This window comes from Cupressus sempervirens, chromosome 7 (assembly GCF_028749045.1).
Source record: "Cupressus sempervirens isolate cs-2001-9-10 chromosome 7, ASM2874904v1, whole genome shotgun sequence".
Taxonomy (NCBI): Eukaryota; Viridiplantae; Streptophyta; class Pinopsida; order Cupressales; family Cupressaceae; genus Cupressus; species Cupressus sempervirens.
In genome coordinates, this window is record NC_143124.1 from 806,338,447 (window position 1) to 806,354,482 (window position 16,036).

At 36.8% G+C, this 16,036-nt stretch overlaps 1 protein-coding gene across 2 annotated transcripts in view; it reads right to left on the reverse strand.

The window, feature by feature from the left end:
* LOC149549834 (Polynucleotidyl transferase, ribonuclease H-like superfamily protein) overlaps positions 1 to 16,036 on the reverse strand; it is a 53,496-nt gene that overhangs the window by 24,294 nt on the left and 13,166 nt on the right. For both annotated transcript variants that reach the window (XM_089793064.1, XM_089793063.1), the window contains exons 5-6: positions 5,352 to 5,460; positions 4,765 to 4,853 (exon numbers count right to left, since the gene is read on the reverse strand). In XM_089793064.1, the coding sequence (XP_089649190.1) occupies positions 4,765 to 4,853; positions 5,352 to 5,460 (198 nt within the window). The remainder of the gene's footprint in view (positions 1 to 4,764; positions 4,854 to 5,351; positions 5,461 to 16,036) is intronic.

Below are 16,036 nucleotides of genomic sequence, written 5' to 3' on the forward strand. Positions count from 1 at the left end.
CTCAACTTCTTTGATGACGACTATTTCTTGAAAACTCAACTCTCTTTGCACGCCCAAAATGAGTGACAGTAGATTGTGGACACAAAGAACATTTCAAATGATCCATTATAGTAAAAATCAAACCTTTCTCTTCAACCTCCACTTGTGTATCACCATCCAAGTCTCCACTGGAGAGGATTGTTCTCTTACAATACAAGGCTCCAATGATTGGCATACAAGGCCCCAATGAAGATAATTGTTCTCTTGCAAAACCCATGTGAAAAGTGAGTCAAGTATCCATTGCTTTGATGATCATATAGCTGCAACAAGTGCTTTGTCCTTTTCCTTTCTTCAAGTATGATGAAGAGTAAGGAGATGAGTCCTCTATGTAGGAAGATGGCAATTTGGTGTTATTATACTTGATGATGTTTGCCAATTCATCACTTTGCTTGCATGGCAACAATTCTCACCATGACAAATATATGAACAAGTTGGCCTCTCCTTTTGTGAATTCCCCTTCTTGGAGAAGGATGAAGACTCTAATTGTTGAGGAGAAGAAAATTGTGCTCTAGCCTTGAGTGGCTTAGACATATATTACTTTTGTTTAGTATTAGATCCTTTTCCATGGCTAGCCACCAAATCTTGTCACCTGGATGACTTGATAATGCCCATGGTGATCAACTGTTATTGCTCCAGCATTATCTTTCAATGAATCAAATGATGATGTAGTATAAGCACTCCCTATAGTGAAACAATACGTTTGGAAACTAGAAACATTGCATACTCCAAACAAAACTTGTCCAACTAATTGAAAACCAATTGTGCATCCTTCTTATCAGTGCCACAATTTTTTAGTTGTGCTCTTAATACTTTTTCCTTAGATAATCTTGGATTGTACAAAATTCTTAGGATCAAAATTAGTGAGATCATTATCAAGTTTGTATTCCCTAATCTTGTCAACTTTTCCATACAATTAAGCAAGTTTATCCCAAGCATCCTCAACTGTATACACTCATCATTATGAAAGGTAATGATCAACTAATACAAATTTTTTCAAAAGTCATAGTACTTTTAATAAGCCAACCCATTTTCTGATTAGGATCTGATTTAGGATTTGATCATTCCTGAAAGGTCCCATCAATGGAGTGAGTTAATCCTTTTTCCATTAGTTTTCTCTGTGTATTTGTTTTCCATGTTGCTAGACTTAAAAGAGAAAACTTAGATGGACCCAAAGCTAAAATTATGAAGAGCACTAGAGAGAACTGAAAGCACAATCACACTACACATCCCCCTAAATTCGCTCAACCAAAGTATCCCCACCACAATGAAAATGACTTGGCACTTTATACTTAGTGTGACTCCCATGGCCACATAGAAAACAAAAGCTAGGTGAACTTCTGATTTCAATGCTTACAATTGTCACAGTCAGGTTAGATCAGACTCAGATCAACATGCAAAAAAACAAACTGTGATTTATGAATTTCAATTGCCAAATAAAGCATGTGTTGAAAGTATGATTTCTGAACATAATGACTAGAAACTAAAAGCACCACTGTGAAGTATAAGATAAATTATGCACATTCAAAAACGTTGTACCTAAAAAGGAGTATGTGTGACTCAAAATTGAGCCCTGAAATTTGAAAAAATGGGGATTACTCAGCAACACCTGTAAAAAGTTATGATTTCTTAAAAAAACAGCACACCCAAACCAAAATATAACTACACCACTACAAAGAGCGTAAAATTCTATCCAAATCGACAAAATCACTTGCGTGGAAAAAGGACTCAACATGACCGAGTAATCACCATTTGAAAATCGTCTCCCAAACTGAAAATGCAAATGAAAAGGTGGTGGAGGCATGAACAAATCAAAATTTCCTACTAACATCAGCAACCTTGGACATTAAATTTGATAGTCATGAGCTGCAAAGAAAATGTTTGTCAATTGTTGACATGGTGCTAATTATGCGGGTGGTAAACCAAAGTCCACCATGTGTCTTGTTACTAGGTGTGACATTGCAGTGTGTTGGCAAATGAGAATGTGCCACGCGGGCACAAATATGAAGGGGTTGTCGTGCCATGTGTCAAGGTCGTCATCCAAGTGGCGAGAGGCTTGTGTAGTGCCATCATCATCTGTGAGGCGTGTGCGCTGGGAAAGCACCGCATGGATTGATGGGGTCGGAAGTTATGGTCTACTAGGTCACATGATGTGATACAATATGGTTGCGCATTGATATGTGGTATGCTTGCATGCATCCTATATATGCATTACTTGCAACATTTTTTTTTAAAACTATTGATTTTTTTGAGAAAAAAAATTACAAATAAAACTTCTGCATTTTTTTATTTGATTTTGCAGAAAATTAAAGAAAAACATATTGTACTACAAGTAAGGATATACGGGGGCTACCTAGTAAGAAAATTTGCCCCAAAATCATCTTTCTCTAAAATTGATGAATTCATAGCTGATCAAAAGTTGTTTTGGGCCTTCTAAGCACGATGGTTGGGTTGATTTTGGCCCAAAATGCTTAGAAATGGCAACAACCTCCAGGATCTAAAAACCACCTCCAAACTTCAAAACCTTGTACATTTGGCCTCTAATGTCTGATTTTAGCAAAAGGAAAGGAAAAACTGACTTTCTCAAACATTTTGAATCCAATGGTGAACTCAGATTTGACCCCAAAAGCTCCAATTTAAAATTGTATGGCCAGAACTAAAATCTTCAACAAAATACTCCAAAAATGAGCAACACTTAAAAAATGGTCAGTCTACATCAAAATCCACTCCAATTTAAAATCATATGGCCAGAACTAAAAACTCTGCCAAAATACTCAAAAAATGAACAACACTTGAAAAATGGTCAATAGAAATCAAAATCCAAAAACACCAAACTCAAGCCAAAACCTCAAGTTACTCAAACTATAGAACATTACTAGCTAGGTAGATCTTATGCCACTGAAACAGTCTTCAAATAACACAAAGTTCATTCCAACAGCATTTATGTATCTTCATCATATTCAGGATAACCAAATCAAAGCCAAAACTCTCCTCTAGTAAGGCTCAACAAGAAATCAGGGCAACTCAAGAAAATATTAAAAAAGTTATATTTACCCCTATAATATATAATATTTCACTTTTCTTCCTTTCAAGTTGACGTCCCATTTGCTTTCCAAAAATCACTTCAATCTTTTATTTTTTCATCTCTAAACCCCGCGTCCATTTTTGAGAGAAACTCATAAAATACTATTGCTTTACTATCTTTTATCCTTAGTCTTGGCATCCACAACTGGGGCCCATCAAATGGCTTGAAAAACCCAGAATAATATTTTCCAACCATGGGAAACTCGCCAAGTCCTGTAACTTAAGATTTTGCACTCTGCAGCTGAGGTGAAGCTGAGACTAAGACCAGTTACCACAAACAGCACTTACCATAAATAGTAATATGCTAAAAATGACAAGAACCACAAATCCTAAAACAAAAAATGTTGCACACTGAAGATAAGAGACTGAAGCTATAATAAGTTTCCCAAACAACACTTGATGAAAATAGCAATATGCTTAAAAGAGAAAGCCAGCCAAAACTTGTTGTGTTCACATGCTCTACTTCTCCATCAGAATTGAGTCCCCTGACCACCTCTGCTTAGCCTATGGGAACCCAAGGAATAGGCTAATGGTAGGTCGAACTGACTAGTGGCAAGAAAGGGACATTACACAATCAGAAATGTAATCTACGCCAGACATGCTAAGTATATGCTAAGTGTGGATTATATGGATGTAACACTATCCTCGTTGCTTACGTGTATTCTAACCAAGACAGTCACTAAGACACTGAGTTTATAGTATACAATTTATGGTTTTCTGTGTCAAATTATATAGGGTTGTCAACCGAAACTCCTCCATTCTGTAAACAATTGAACAAAAAGTATGAAATAAAGAGCATGTCTAAAATACTTCAAATGAATATATAGAGACATCAACATTCTGTAAAAGCAATACCTGAACTAAATGCAGTTGATATACATCTAGGTTGCATGGGTACGTGCACCCACACCCCTGGGACGCATACCCAAGTACCAGGTACTCAATGGAGAGCATCATAGCTAAGGACCTTGATTAAGATTTCTAATTTTTGTTTCAGTTTTTTGTTTGCATATCTGCTTGTTGTTTATCAAATTTAATTCAATACATAATCAATTTTAAACTTTGATACAATACTGATTATAAGTAAACTTTATCACTGTTCAAGTCAAAAGTTTATCATTTGCAACATGCCATTGTTATATGATTTATAATCTTCATGTTTATGTTTAAAGTCTGCTTGCTCTGTTGTGCATCTAAACATTTATCATATATTATTATTACAAACATATTGCAAATCTGAAACTGAAAACAATACATTACATTTGCAAGATTTATCACTGTTCTTTTTTTGAAAAACCATTGTCATGATCATAATTTCAGATTTTCATAAATATTAGATTTTATTAAACAAAAGTTTGGCGTGCCCAAGTACCCACGTACCCTACTTGTAAAAATAGTCGTATCAGTACCCTAAGTACCCAAGTCCCCCCATCCCCGTGCAGCCTTGATATTATACATCCAAATATCAGCGTTGTTACCCTTGATTTGAAAGCACTAAAGCTGCGAGAAACATGGATCCTGATACCTAGACTAAATGTAATTGATATGAATTGAACTATCAAATTAATTTGCGAGTAATGTAGCTTCCATAGAGAAGGATCAAAAAGTCGATACTGATGGCAATCAATAAACCTTGTCTTTTACCTTTAGATCATTATGCAATGCATGGCCTACAAGAAGACGCCCTTTAATTAATTCTGAAACTTTTTTCTGAACAGTCCATAAGTCCTCAGCTGCAAAAACAAATTGACAAAGGTTTATAAGCTGGCTATAGTTTCTGGAAGCTCAAAAACTTAAGTATCAAATTAAGTCAAGCATCATTTCAGTATGGATTAGAACTGTCAACAACCTAATCAGTGATGAGCATCTCAAAAAAGCATACAAGAACTCATTAGAACTGCAAAACTACAATCATGAATTTGGAAAGAAATTGGGTTAGACCATTAAGGTTTTAGAAAAACACATCATGACATCTCCTCACTAAAGAAAGTATCTACAATAAGCTCCATATAAGTATGTCATCACAACTGAAAAGACATAAGATCTGAAATTAAATATATTCAGGACTAAAATCACCATGGCCTGAATTATACAGTATCAATTAAATGAAAATAGACTGCCATATACCAAAATTAATAGTACAACATTCTATGACTTCATATTTAACTAAAATATAAGAAACTTGTAAGTGAAAAACTAGAAGAGAAAGGCAAGAAAACAGATCACCCAACCCTTCCTCAGGTTATGAGCTCGAACTCCACTGATATTTGAACGGAAGTTGGTAACAAACTCTAGCGGACGAACAAATTCATCATAAACAGCATTTCCCCACACATTTACCTGACACACACATTACAAATAAAGTTGTTGTAAAAATGGAAAAAGAAATGACAGACTAGCAGTTATTTTATAAGAAGCATAATGTTTTATTAAGCATGTGATCCCTTAAAATTTGATGTTATTCTAAAAATGTTCAATAGCGTCTCCATCATACATGAATCAAATTTTGTTCTTTGAATGTTCAAATACATCAAATCGTTTTTAGAAACAAAATCCCTTTTCTCCGTTGTTTGAATCAAATTCAACTTTCTTTTCATTTTTCTTTTTGACTCTTTTTTTAACTCAGACGGTTAATATGTCCATGTTACAAATGAAAACAGTTGCCAATAGAATTCAATTTATCACTTATGTTTGACTAGAAACCAGCTGACTGAATAAGAAGATATTCAGTTTTCACATTTAAAATACAGAACAAGATTATAAAAGATACATAAATATGCTATCCAAGTAAATATAGTGCTATAAGTTACCAACTATACCCCAAGCATGTAAGACTCCTGAAGGTATATGCCCAAAGTTTTACCCTCTTTTCCCCTGAATTATTTTGTCAACGGTATGCAAGAAAGTGGGTTATGAGTTTGATATTTGTAAGTATGAATTGGTATATTGCTGGTAAGAACTTCAATAATAGATATGCAAATATAATCACAACGGTGAAAGAAAAGAACAGTTTCGAAAGCCCAACTGAAACTGAACAAGTGTATTCACTCAAATGATAGATTACAGCACTTCCAAATAAGATTTTAACTTCAGTTCTGAGCTGTGCAACTCAGACTTACAAATGAACAGTTAACAGTGAATTTTCACCTCAAGCATGAAGAATACCTATACAATTCTCTACAGGAATAAAAGTTGATAGCTAATACATAATTACCCAATCTGAAAGCCCATTCAAGTTCTCCCAAGCTTATGCAAAGAACTGTTCGATAACATCAAAGCCTTTGCCTGAAAATAATATTTTAGGTTCTCAAACACTTCCTAAGCATCCAACAGCCACACAAACTCAAATGCTGCATAAGCTCACGTCTCTGTAAAAAGGTGATGGCAGCAATTCAAGCTCAATCTGAACACTAACCACACCTAGATAAGAAAGTTGTACAGCAGGAGACAATATCTGACAGCTTTACATCCTCTTTCCTTCAAGCACAACTCTCAAATTAACCAAACAGCGAATAGACAACTGTAGACACAAACTATATTTTGCAACCAAGCAGCCAGCAAAGTAATACCACCCTTCACATCCTAGCACCATCATTCTTGTCCCATCCTCACAAGAGCCCAAAGTTATGCACACTCTCAAGAACCAGCACCGGGAAGAACGATTCATGCCATAACTACCTTCTGCCAATGACACTGGATGCTGCCATAACTACCTTCTGCCAATGACACTGGATGCTGCCATAAAGAAAATATGCCCACACCTTTGACACGAGGATATGCCAAACACTAAAATATTTAGCACATTATTATTTGTCCTTATTTTAATTGATTTGTATGCTAGTATGATACACACCATTTTCCTTTCCATGCCAAGGCTCAATAGTAATATTTGCACCCACTTTTGTGAATCAGTCTCATAATAAAATACTTTACTAATGTATGGCACCCCAAGAAATCTTTAAATCCACAAACTGGAATTAAATAAGTGACTTTTACCTTTAATCTTGGCATTCCAAACAAAAACAAGCCATGTATCTCCCAGTGGGATATCTTGCCCAAACTCTTTATTGAAAAATATATCCATTATTTTATGTTTCCATCTTAAAATATCTGACCATACATGCATCTGATAATAAAACCTTTATTCTGCAAGAGAGTCCAAATCCCTAAGAAAATTGGTCTGCAAACAAAACTTCAAGAGAAATTCCAAGGATTTCCATGCTCCGATTTCTTGAGCTGATAGCCACAATCTCTCCAACCCTCCAAGAAAAAATAATTCAAATGAGCTCTCAATTCTCCTTATAAAGCCCTCTCGGAACTTTCTAAATTCAATATTATAAAAAAACACTTTTAATTATTAACTTCCCATAGGTGACTTTATAAATGACTTCATGATCCACTGGGAAAAAAATACACCAGATGTCCCAACCCAAGAATCACTCAGAAAAACAGGACATCAGAGAGCACACATTGACCACATCCTAAGCAACCACAGCGCATCTTAGAACATCCATGGAAGGCACCTGAGATGTACCCAATGCATATGTAACACCTTGTAAGGTCCCTTTCTTGGACCACCTTATACTTTGCCCTAAATTCACAAATCCAAATGAAGCAAATAGCAAAATATAGTTAGAGATATAATCCTCTCTCAAAAATTAGATGAGAAACATATTTTGGAAACCAGTAACCAAATTAGATAGCAAATGCATCAATTCTAGGGCTAGGAAATATATATATATACACAACAAATCTCAATAAGTTCATGGGAGCTCAACAATTATGTGATTTATGTTGGGAGAAATGGTGAGGTGCTCCAAGTATCCTCTACCCCAATCCCAAGAGCAGGACCTTATCCTTTGTGGCCCAGCCCCATGTGGTCCTTAACCAATAGGTACTTGGTGAGGGTTTTACATCGTCTCTTCTGACTGATTCACTTCAACAATTGATCAAATTGGGTAATAGGAGAGCTGCTAAAGGGTGCCCTTGACCCTAAACCCTAGGCCCAAGGTCAAGACCTTATCCTCCTTGGCCTTGTGGTCCTTAACCGATGGTCCCTAGCTATCATCATGAGGTGGTCTTGTGGTCCTTAACCATCTTTATGAGGTGCCATACCCTGGTGAGGAATCTTTCACCGTCCCCACTCCTTGCACTCCTTTCCTTTCTCAACGTGATCAATTATTGCAAAATTTCATATTGATGAATACATCCATATTAATTCAAGTATCTATTAATTGCATATAAGAAGGTATAAATGCATATGCATTCTTATCTATATTTATGTATTCATAAATGCATATCTATTCTTTCATGCTACTATAATCTTAAATCAAGTGATTATAAAAAAATCCTTCTGCTGTATATGAGTGTCTCTTGCTGCTTATTTTATTGTTCTCTGCTGTCTTGTTTGACTATCTCTGTCGAACATATGTCACTTGGATATTAGGGATATTGATGGTTAAAATTGGTGCTGTATGAGATGCTGCCATTCAAGTTTTGTCATTGATGTTAACAAATGTTCATATGTTTCGGTGATGAGTTGGACAAACTATGATTCTGGATGTTACAGGCTGTTGGACAGTGCAGTACAGACAGTGTACAGCATTCCTGAATATGTTGCTTTATGTGTTGATTAATGAGAGTTACAGTTGTTTTAGTGAAGATTGGTTGCAGGCCAATGACAGGGAATTATGTCAGAGATGGTTAATGTGTTTAGAGTATAAGTTGATGGCGAGCTGGAGTCTTGGTGTGCAAGCATAATCCATGGTAGAAAACTTCAATTAAAGTATGTTACAGAGTTTGGGATTCATTTGAGTCATGTTGTGTAGGTTGCTTGTTGCTTATTTTATTGTTCTATGCTGTCTTGTTTGACTATCTCTGTTGAACATATGTCACTTGGATATTGAGGATATTGTTGGTTGGAATTGTTGCTGTATGAAATGCTAACATTCAGGTTTTGTCATTGATGTCAACATATGTTCATATGTTTCAGTGATGAGTTGGACAAACTTTGATTTTGGATGTTACAGGCCATTGGACAGTGCAGTACAAACAGTGTACGGCATTCCCAAATATGCGAGCTTGTATATATGATTCAAAGTGAGTATAGACCTTATATCTATGATCACAAAGCTTTATGTGTTGACCTATGAGAGTTACAGTTATTTTAGTGAAGATTGGTTGCAGGCCAGTGACAGGGAATTATGTCAGAGATGGTTAATGTGTTTAGAGTATAAGTTGATGGCGAGCAGGAGTCTTGGTGTGCGAGCATAATCAATGGTAGAAAACTTCAATTAAAGTATGTTACGGAATTTGGTGCTCATTTGAGTCATGTTGTGTAGGTCGCTAGTGTCTGACATTTGGATAATTGTTTTTGGGAGCCAACTAAATGGTGTAGCATGTATTAAGGATTGGCAAGCGTTGATTATGGATCAAGGCATTTGTTTTAATGTTTGTAATTGTTATACACTTGTAATAGGTACCATGTGTACCTTACCATTGGTTGATGTAATTACTTGTGCATTGGCAAGTCCTAACAAGGCAACCTAATTGCTTGTTGTAGCTTGTATAAAGAAAAGTAATTCCTTTGTTATAATGTATGGTATAGTATGGCATATATCATATGTGGATAATATAGATGCAAGCCTTGATGTTGGATATCAGAGTAAAGCTAAAGGTTTGGTCAGATGCTTTCAAAGAGGTGTGAGTGGAATCTATGACCATTCCTTGTGCACTCCAATGGAATTGTAAGGCAATTACTTTGTTATCAATCAGTTCATGTAAAGTGGATTTAACCTTCTCTTCTTGGATGGTGAGTCCTCTTGAAGGTGGACTTAACCTTCACCCTTCAAGCAGTGTGCTCAGGTTGTGAGTCTTTTGTTCTCATCAACTCCTAACAAGGTTGTGAACCTTTTAAAAGGTGTTATGTCCTTTAACAAGGACTAGTGTACTCAATGCATTTTATTGACTGTTATGAGGGCCAGGTCTCCGAATAGGGGCATTTTCATATCAGTACATGATCTTGTGGGTATCATCCTCATCGGGGTTTTCCTCTTAGCAAGGTTTTCCTCAAAAACAAAAATCTTGTGTCTTATAGTGTTGGTTTATATCTTGTTCATCTTGTTTAGCACTGCTATATCTTTCATTGGTGATTTGGTTTGAAAGTATAAAGTTTAAAAATATAGCACACAATTGGTTCACCCTCCCTGCCTCAGTTGTGTTGTGTAGATTGTTATTCCTAACAAGTCGTATTAGTGCTTGTAGCCTTCTTGGAGAAGAAAGCTTAATCGCTTGAGGAAATCTAGAATAGGAAGTTAAAGGAAAGACAATCCTAAGTTTTATGGTGTGAACTATGACAACTGGAAGAACAAGATGAGGAATCATTTGATCTGCTTAGGGATTGAATACTAGTTGATTACAAAGAACAAGGAAGACATCAAAACAAAGATGAATTGAAATCCAGTATAAAGGCTGAAAGGAAGAATTTTTCTTAGAATATGGTTACTAGAAAAGCTCTAATCAGTGCACTATCAGAGACACAGCTTGCAAAGGTTAAGGAGCTTGATTTTGCGCATGAGATCTGGGAAGAGTTGGAAGCACTATATGAAGGAGACAAAGACACCGAGCAAGCTAAGTTACAAAGTTTGAAAGCAAACTGGGAAAGCATGAAGATGCAAGGTGAGACTATCAAATCATATATTCAAAGGAAAACAAAGAATGTTACCGGCATCTGGAATTCAAGAGGAGTTTTACAGAAGATGAGATCACTACAAGGATCTTGAGATCCTTGACACCAGCATATGACAACAAGGTCTTGACGATAAAAGAGATCCTACCGCTCACAAGGGAGACTTATATTGGTAAGTTATCTACATTTGAAACTTCTAGACTACAAGATTCTTTACCTAAGGTTGAATCTTCATTTAAGGCTACTGTTCATAAAGATAAAAGGGTACTAACAAAAGATGTGAGCACTCACAGAAGTGGTAATCATGCACATCTTGTAGAATAGAATATGTTGAGGATTGGGCAAAGATAGACGAAGAAGAAAGGAAATTGAAGTAACTTGAAGCACTGGTCACTAAAAGAGAACAGAGGTAAAGGGAAATATGAAGGCGAGTTACCTTTCATATGTTTCTCATACAATAAGATATGTCATTTTGCTTCTAGATGTTCTACCAGAGTTCCAAAGTATAAGGCTAAGTCGTATGAGTCAAGATATCCTAAGGAATATTATTATGCATTAACCATCCTCACCTAGTGAGGATGGTTCAGATAATGAATCTGAGAAGAGTGAGGATGAGATTAGTTTTGTTGCTATCAAAGTCTTGTTAATGAAGAAAGAGCTATGGTTTCACATGTGGAAAAGAAATCAGAATGGATTACAGATAGTGGATGCTCCCATCATATGACAAGTAATAAAGATAAATTTGTGCAGCTTAACAAGTATGATGGTGGCATTGTCAAATTTGGGGACAATACTCCTTGTTTGATTAAAGTAGGAATTTTTAATTCTTGATGCTAAAACTAATACTGATGGTGTATTGTATGTTGATGCACTAAAGCATAATCTATTGACTGTTGGGCAGCTTGTTGATAAGGGATTCTGCAATTTAAGGATGGAAAATGCACAATCAAAGATCAATCAGGAAACATTATCGCATCACATACTAAGACAAGAGGTAATGTGTGTCAAACGAACCTGTCAAAAGTGAGTTGTTTTGTTACAAAGATGGTTGACAGTTGGTTGTAACATAAGAAGTTTTGTCATGTGAATGTTGACTAGCACTTTCATCTTTGAAGGATGCAATGGTTACACCGATAATGTTATATATAATACATGATATAGTATTGTTTTTTAGAGAGTTTTCTCCTGATTTATTTTTTTAATACTGAAACATTTGATGGGATAATGTCATCTTTAACATTCTATATGTACAAAATAGTTACATTTTCTTTGAACTATCAGTTGTTTCAAGTGAGATTCCTCTATTTATTTATTTTGATAGGTAAAATTTTGGAATTGTATTAATATTAAAAAGAGAAATTACATCAGATTGCCATATGTATAATTTGGCCAGTCATTACAAACATATATCTACCCTCCCCCACAGACATACATAAACGTATAAACATAGAAACGGGCATTAACAACCTACCAAAAAACACCAGCAACCCAATCCCACAAAACCACCAAAAAGGAAACATTTAGGTGCCCAAGGCACTATCACCATCCACCTCCACCAGCCACCTGTGACTAATCCTTGAACCATTGAGCCGCCTCCTCCTGTGTGAAATTTGGAGTGGTCCGGTCATCATGCACTGACCTCGGCCTTGGCTTCCCAAGTGGAATGGAACCTTGGCGACGCTTGCTACCACTTGCTCCCACCTCTTCAGTCAAGGAGACATCCACCCACATTCCTTTCAGTGTGGATTCTCCCACTTCCTTCTAGTTTTTCCTCACAATATGATGTTGTAGGGGCTGTCTTGGAGCAGTCAGACTCTTACACGGTGTTGCCTTCATGAATCCACTCTTATCCTCAGTTGACACCCATATCTTCATCTGCAGGAAATCCACAACCTTCTTCCATCCTTTCTCTGCCTGTGGGACGTGCACCCCTTTTGGGCTTGCCGAAGACCAGACGATCGGGGGTTGTACAGAAGTCTCCCCTCCTCCAATTAATCTCCATGGCTCCTGTCCCATCTCCAACCCCACACCCAAAACAGCTCGTTCCACAATCTCTTCCAGCCCCTGCAGCTATTGTAGGTCGACACAGGCTGCCACGACCCTATAGACTTCCTCCTTGGATTCACCCACAACCAACGCCAATGCCACGAAGAGTGAAGCCACATCCAAATTGGAGTGTATCTTCTAGTAAGAGTCCATGTACTCCACACCAAACATTTTTTGTATGCCCTCCAAAAATTCTAGATCATCAAACATGAATATGTTCTCCAAACACCGAACTGTAATCTTCCCTTCGTAAGTTTGCGTCTGATTCTCTAATTCAAGCGCAAAATGTGCCTCCATTTCCGTCTCTCTTGCAAAAAACCCTACGAAGTGCCCTATCTTTCCTCCTTTAATTCACCCACTTCGAACAATCTAGAAGCAAACTCTCACCGAGATGCCAATAAATAATTACAAGCTCTGACACACGCTGGGGATTGTAATCTCATGAATGTCGTAATTTCATGAATCGAGGTAATGGGTTCATGATTATGGTTGTACTCCCTAAATGATCAACAAAAACACTTTTTTGGCCTCCTCATTGTTTCTACCTCTCTCTAATTTAATTTGAGAAGTCTAAGGTCTTCATAAATTTCGTTCTGAAACCCCCAAAGCTGCATTCGCGCCCATATTGGCCAGCTTGTCTGCCACCTTATTTGCTTCTCTATAAACATGGGAAACCTTAAAGTCTTCAAACTCCTTTAACAGGCATCTAATATGTTATATGTGTTTGTCAAGATGCCACACAGCTTCCCTTGCTTTATTCCATTAGTGATTATCTCTGAATCCCCTTCCAGATGTGATGCAAGGGCATCCTAGGCTTTCTTGCAATCTTGCATGTTGCGGGTATTTGGCTTTGGAGTTGTGGACTCGGTCACCAAAGGAGTGGTGCTTGGTTGTTGTTGAAAGTAGTGTTGGCTGAGGTGCTCGATCATTGAAGGGGCTCGGTCGCTAAAGAGCTTAGCAAATATTGTTGCTCAGCACTCACTGTTGTGCTCGGCATGTGTTGTTTACTCAGCAATGCTTGGGAGTTTGGTGACACTCAACAGTGTGTTGGTGTCGACTAGAGTTCTTGGTGAATTTAGTACATGTAGCATGTGATCGTGATGTTGATCAATCTGAGAGTTTGTGTGGACCTATGTGTGGTCTTGGTTATCTCTTCTAAGTGCATTTAAATAGTGTTGTAAACTTGGGGCTTGTCCTAAGTATTTTCGTGTGGTTATCGCATGTTAACTACGGTCAACACGAGAGTTAACATTTTTTATTTAATGTTTGTTCATGTTGTGAGCCGACTTGTGGCTTAAATATGTATTTAATGCAAGGGGTTTTATTTAATTTGTAATTGTCAGGTCGACTTGTGGCTTAGTTAGGTATAAGTAAGGGGTATTGTGAAGTCTTTAGTCATTATCATCCAGTTTGGAGAAGAGGATGAAGTATAGGAGCAAACTTTGAAAAGCTAGTGGTTGTGGCTTAGAAAGCTCGGAGATTGCTTGGTGGGCTTGCGAGCACAAGTTAAGATTTCCTTAGTGGTTTTCATCTAGAGTACAAATCTAGACTAGCTGGGATTAGTGTTATGAGTTGGATCTTGTGGGATCTTGCAAAACTATTATTGTAATTGTTGTTGTATTTGGCCCTAACCCAGAAGGCCTTACAGCCGGGCATATTACATGTAAATAGTTATATTGATGAATAAAGAGTTGTGATTTGGTATCAGATCTTGCATTGTTATTGATTTGTTGTTGTGTTTCTGCTGTGTGGTTATTTGTTGGGGTCTAGGACATCTCCTTTGGGGATTCTCCTGCCTTGCATTGTGTTAGGATGCACTCTTCGGATACCCAATTTAGCCCCTAGGACTAAAGCCTCTTTTGCCGCAACACATTTTGCCACATTATTCGTACCATCACTCAATCATTTGGCCATGAAAGCAAGAGTCTTGCCCTGATGGTCTCTCGCAACACAACCACAACTGACCCCCGGATTTCCCCTAGTAGCCCCATCAAAGTTTATTTTAACCCATCCTTCCTCTGGTGGTAGCCAACACACCTTATCCCTTTTCAATTTTGGATTAGCTTTTGCAAGCCCATTAACAGGCCAAGATTCCTCTATTTTCATTATAATTGTATATGGATTATTTTTCATTTTGCCAAATACCTGTCAAAGCTAAAAGTGAGTTGATATTTAGAGTTTTCACTCTAGACATAGTTGCAAATGCCATTCCTTGTCTCGCTATTTTACCGATGTCAATTGATGCCTTCTATATCATGAGACCCTTCAATTTATGTATAGTAATAGCCCATGACATGGTGAGTGGGAGATGTGATAGTATAAATCGACACGCTCTTTGGAACTTGATAGTTCCACAATAACCTGCTATAATTATCAAAATCTATGACAACATACATGGGGAAAATTGATGCTTTGCAACCTATCCCATAAACAATGCCAACAACCTCACCAAGATTTCCATTAACAAGTCCTTCATCTATCCTTATAATTCATTATCCTCTTCAATGAAGTGCATGTTTTTCTAGTTGTTCATCATCTACTACATTATTGCTTCTCCTTCCAAAATTTATTGTTGTGCTTATTGTGAAGAAATAATTTAATAACTTCAACATCAATCTGTTGTCTAGCTTTACATGATCATTAGTAATGAATAAGTGTTTTACACTATCAAATGTTTTTTTAACCATACTAAGGTGTTTGTTTGTTTGAGTCATTAGAAGTTTGCAATCCTCTTTGATTGGATTTGCATCTCGAATATTCTGAAATAGTAGATGGTATTATGCTTGTGTATTGCTCTCACCTTCCTATTGAAATATTAGAGCAAAAATCATCGTGAATTGGTCCCACAAAAACTTAGCATTAGAGTGTGACACATTTATCCATTATAGGTTATTTGTAGAGCAAAAACCATCGTGAATTGGTCCCACAAAAGTTTAGCATTAGAGTGTGACACATTTATCCATTATAGGGGTCTCTCTCTCTCTCTCTCTCTCTCTCTCTCTAAATATATATATATAACCCTCTTACATTTCTATCTCTCTTTCCTCTTTCTATCATTCATCTTACTCACTCTCTTATTCCCTCTCTCACATTATATTTTTTTGTGTATCTCTATCCCTCTAATCATAATTTCTTATATGAAAGAGACAACCAAACTTATTTTTCATACTTTATTTGCCTTCA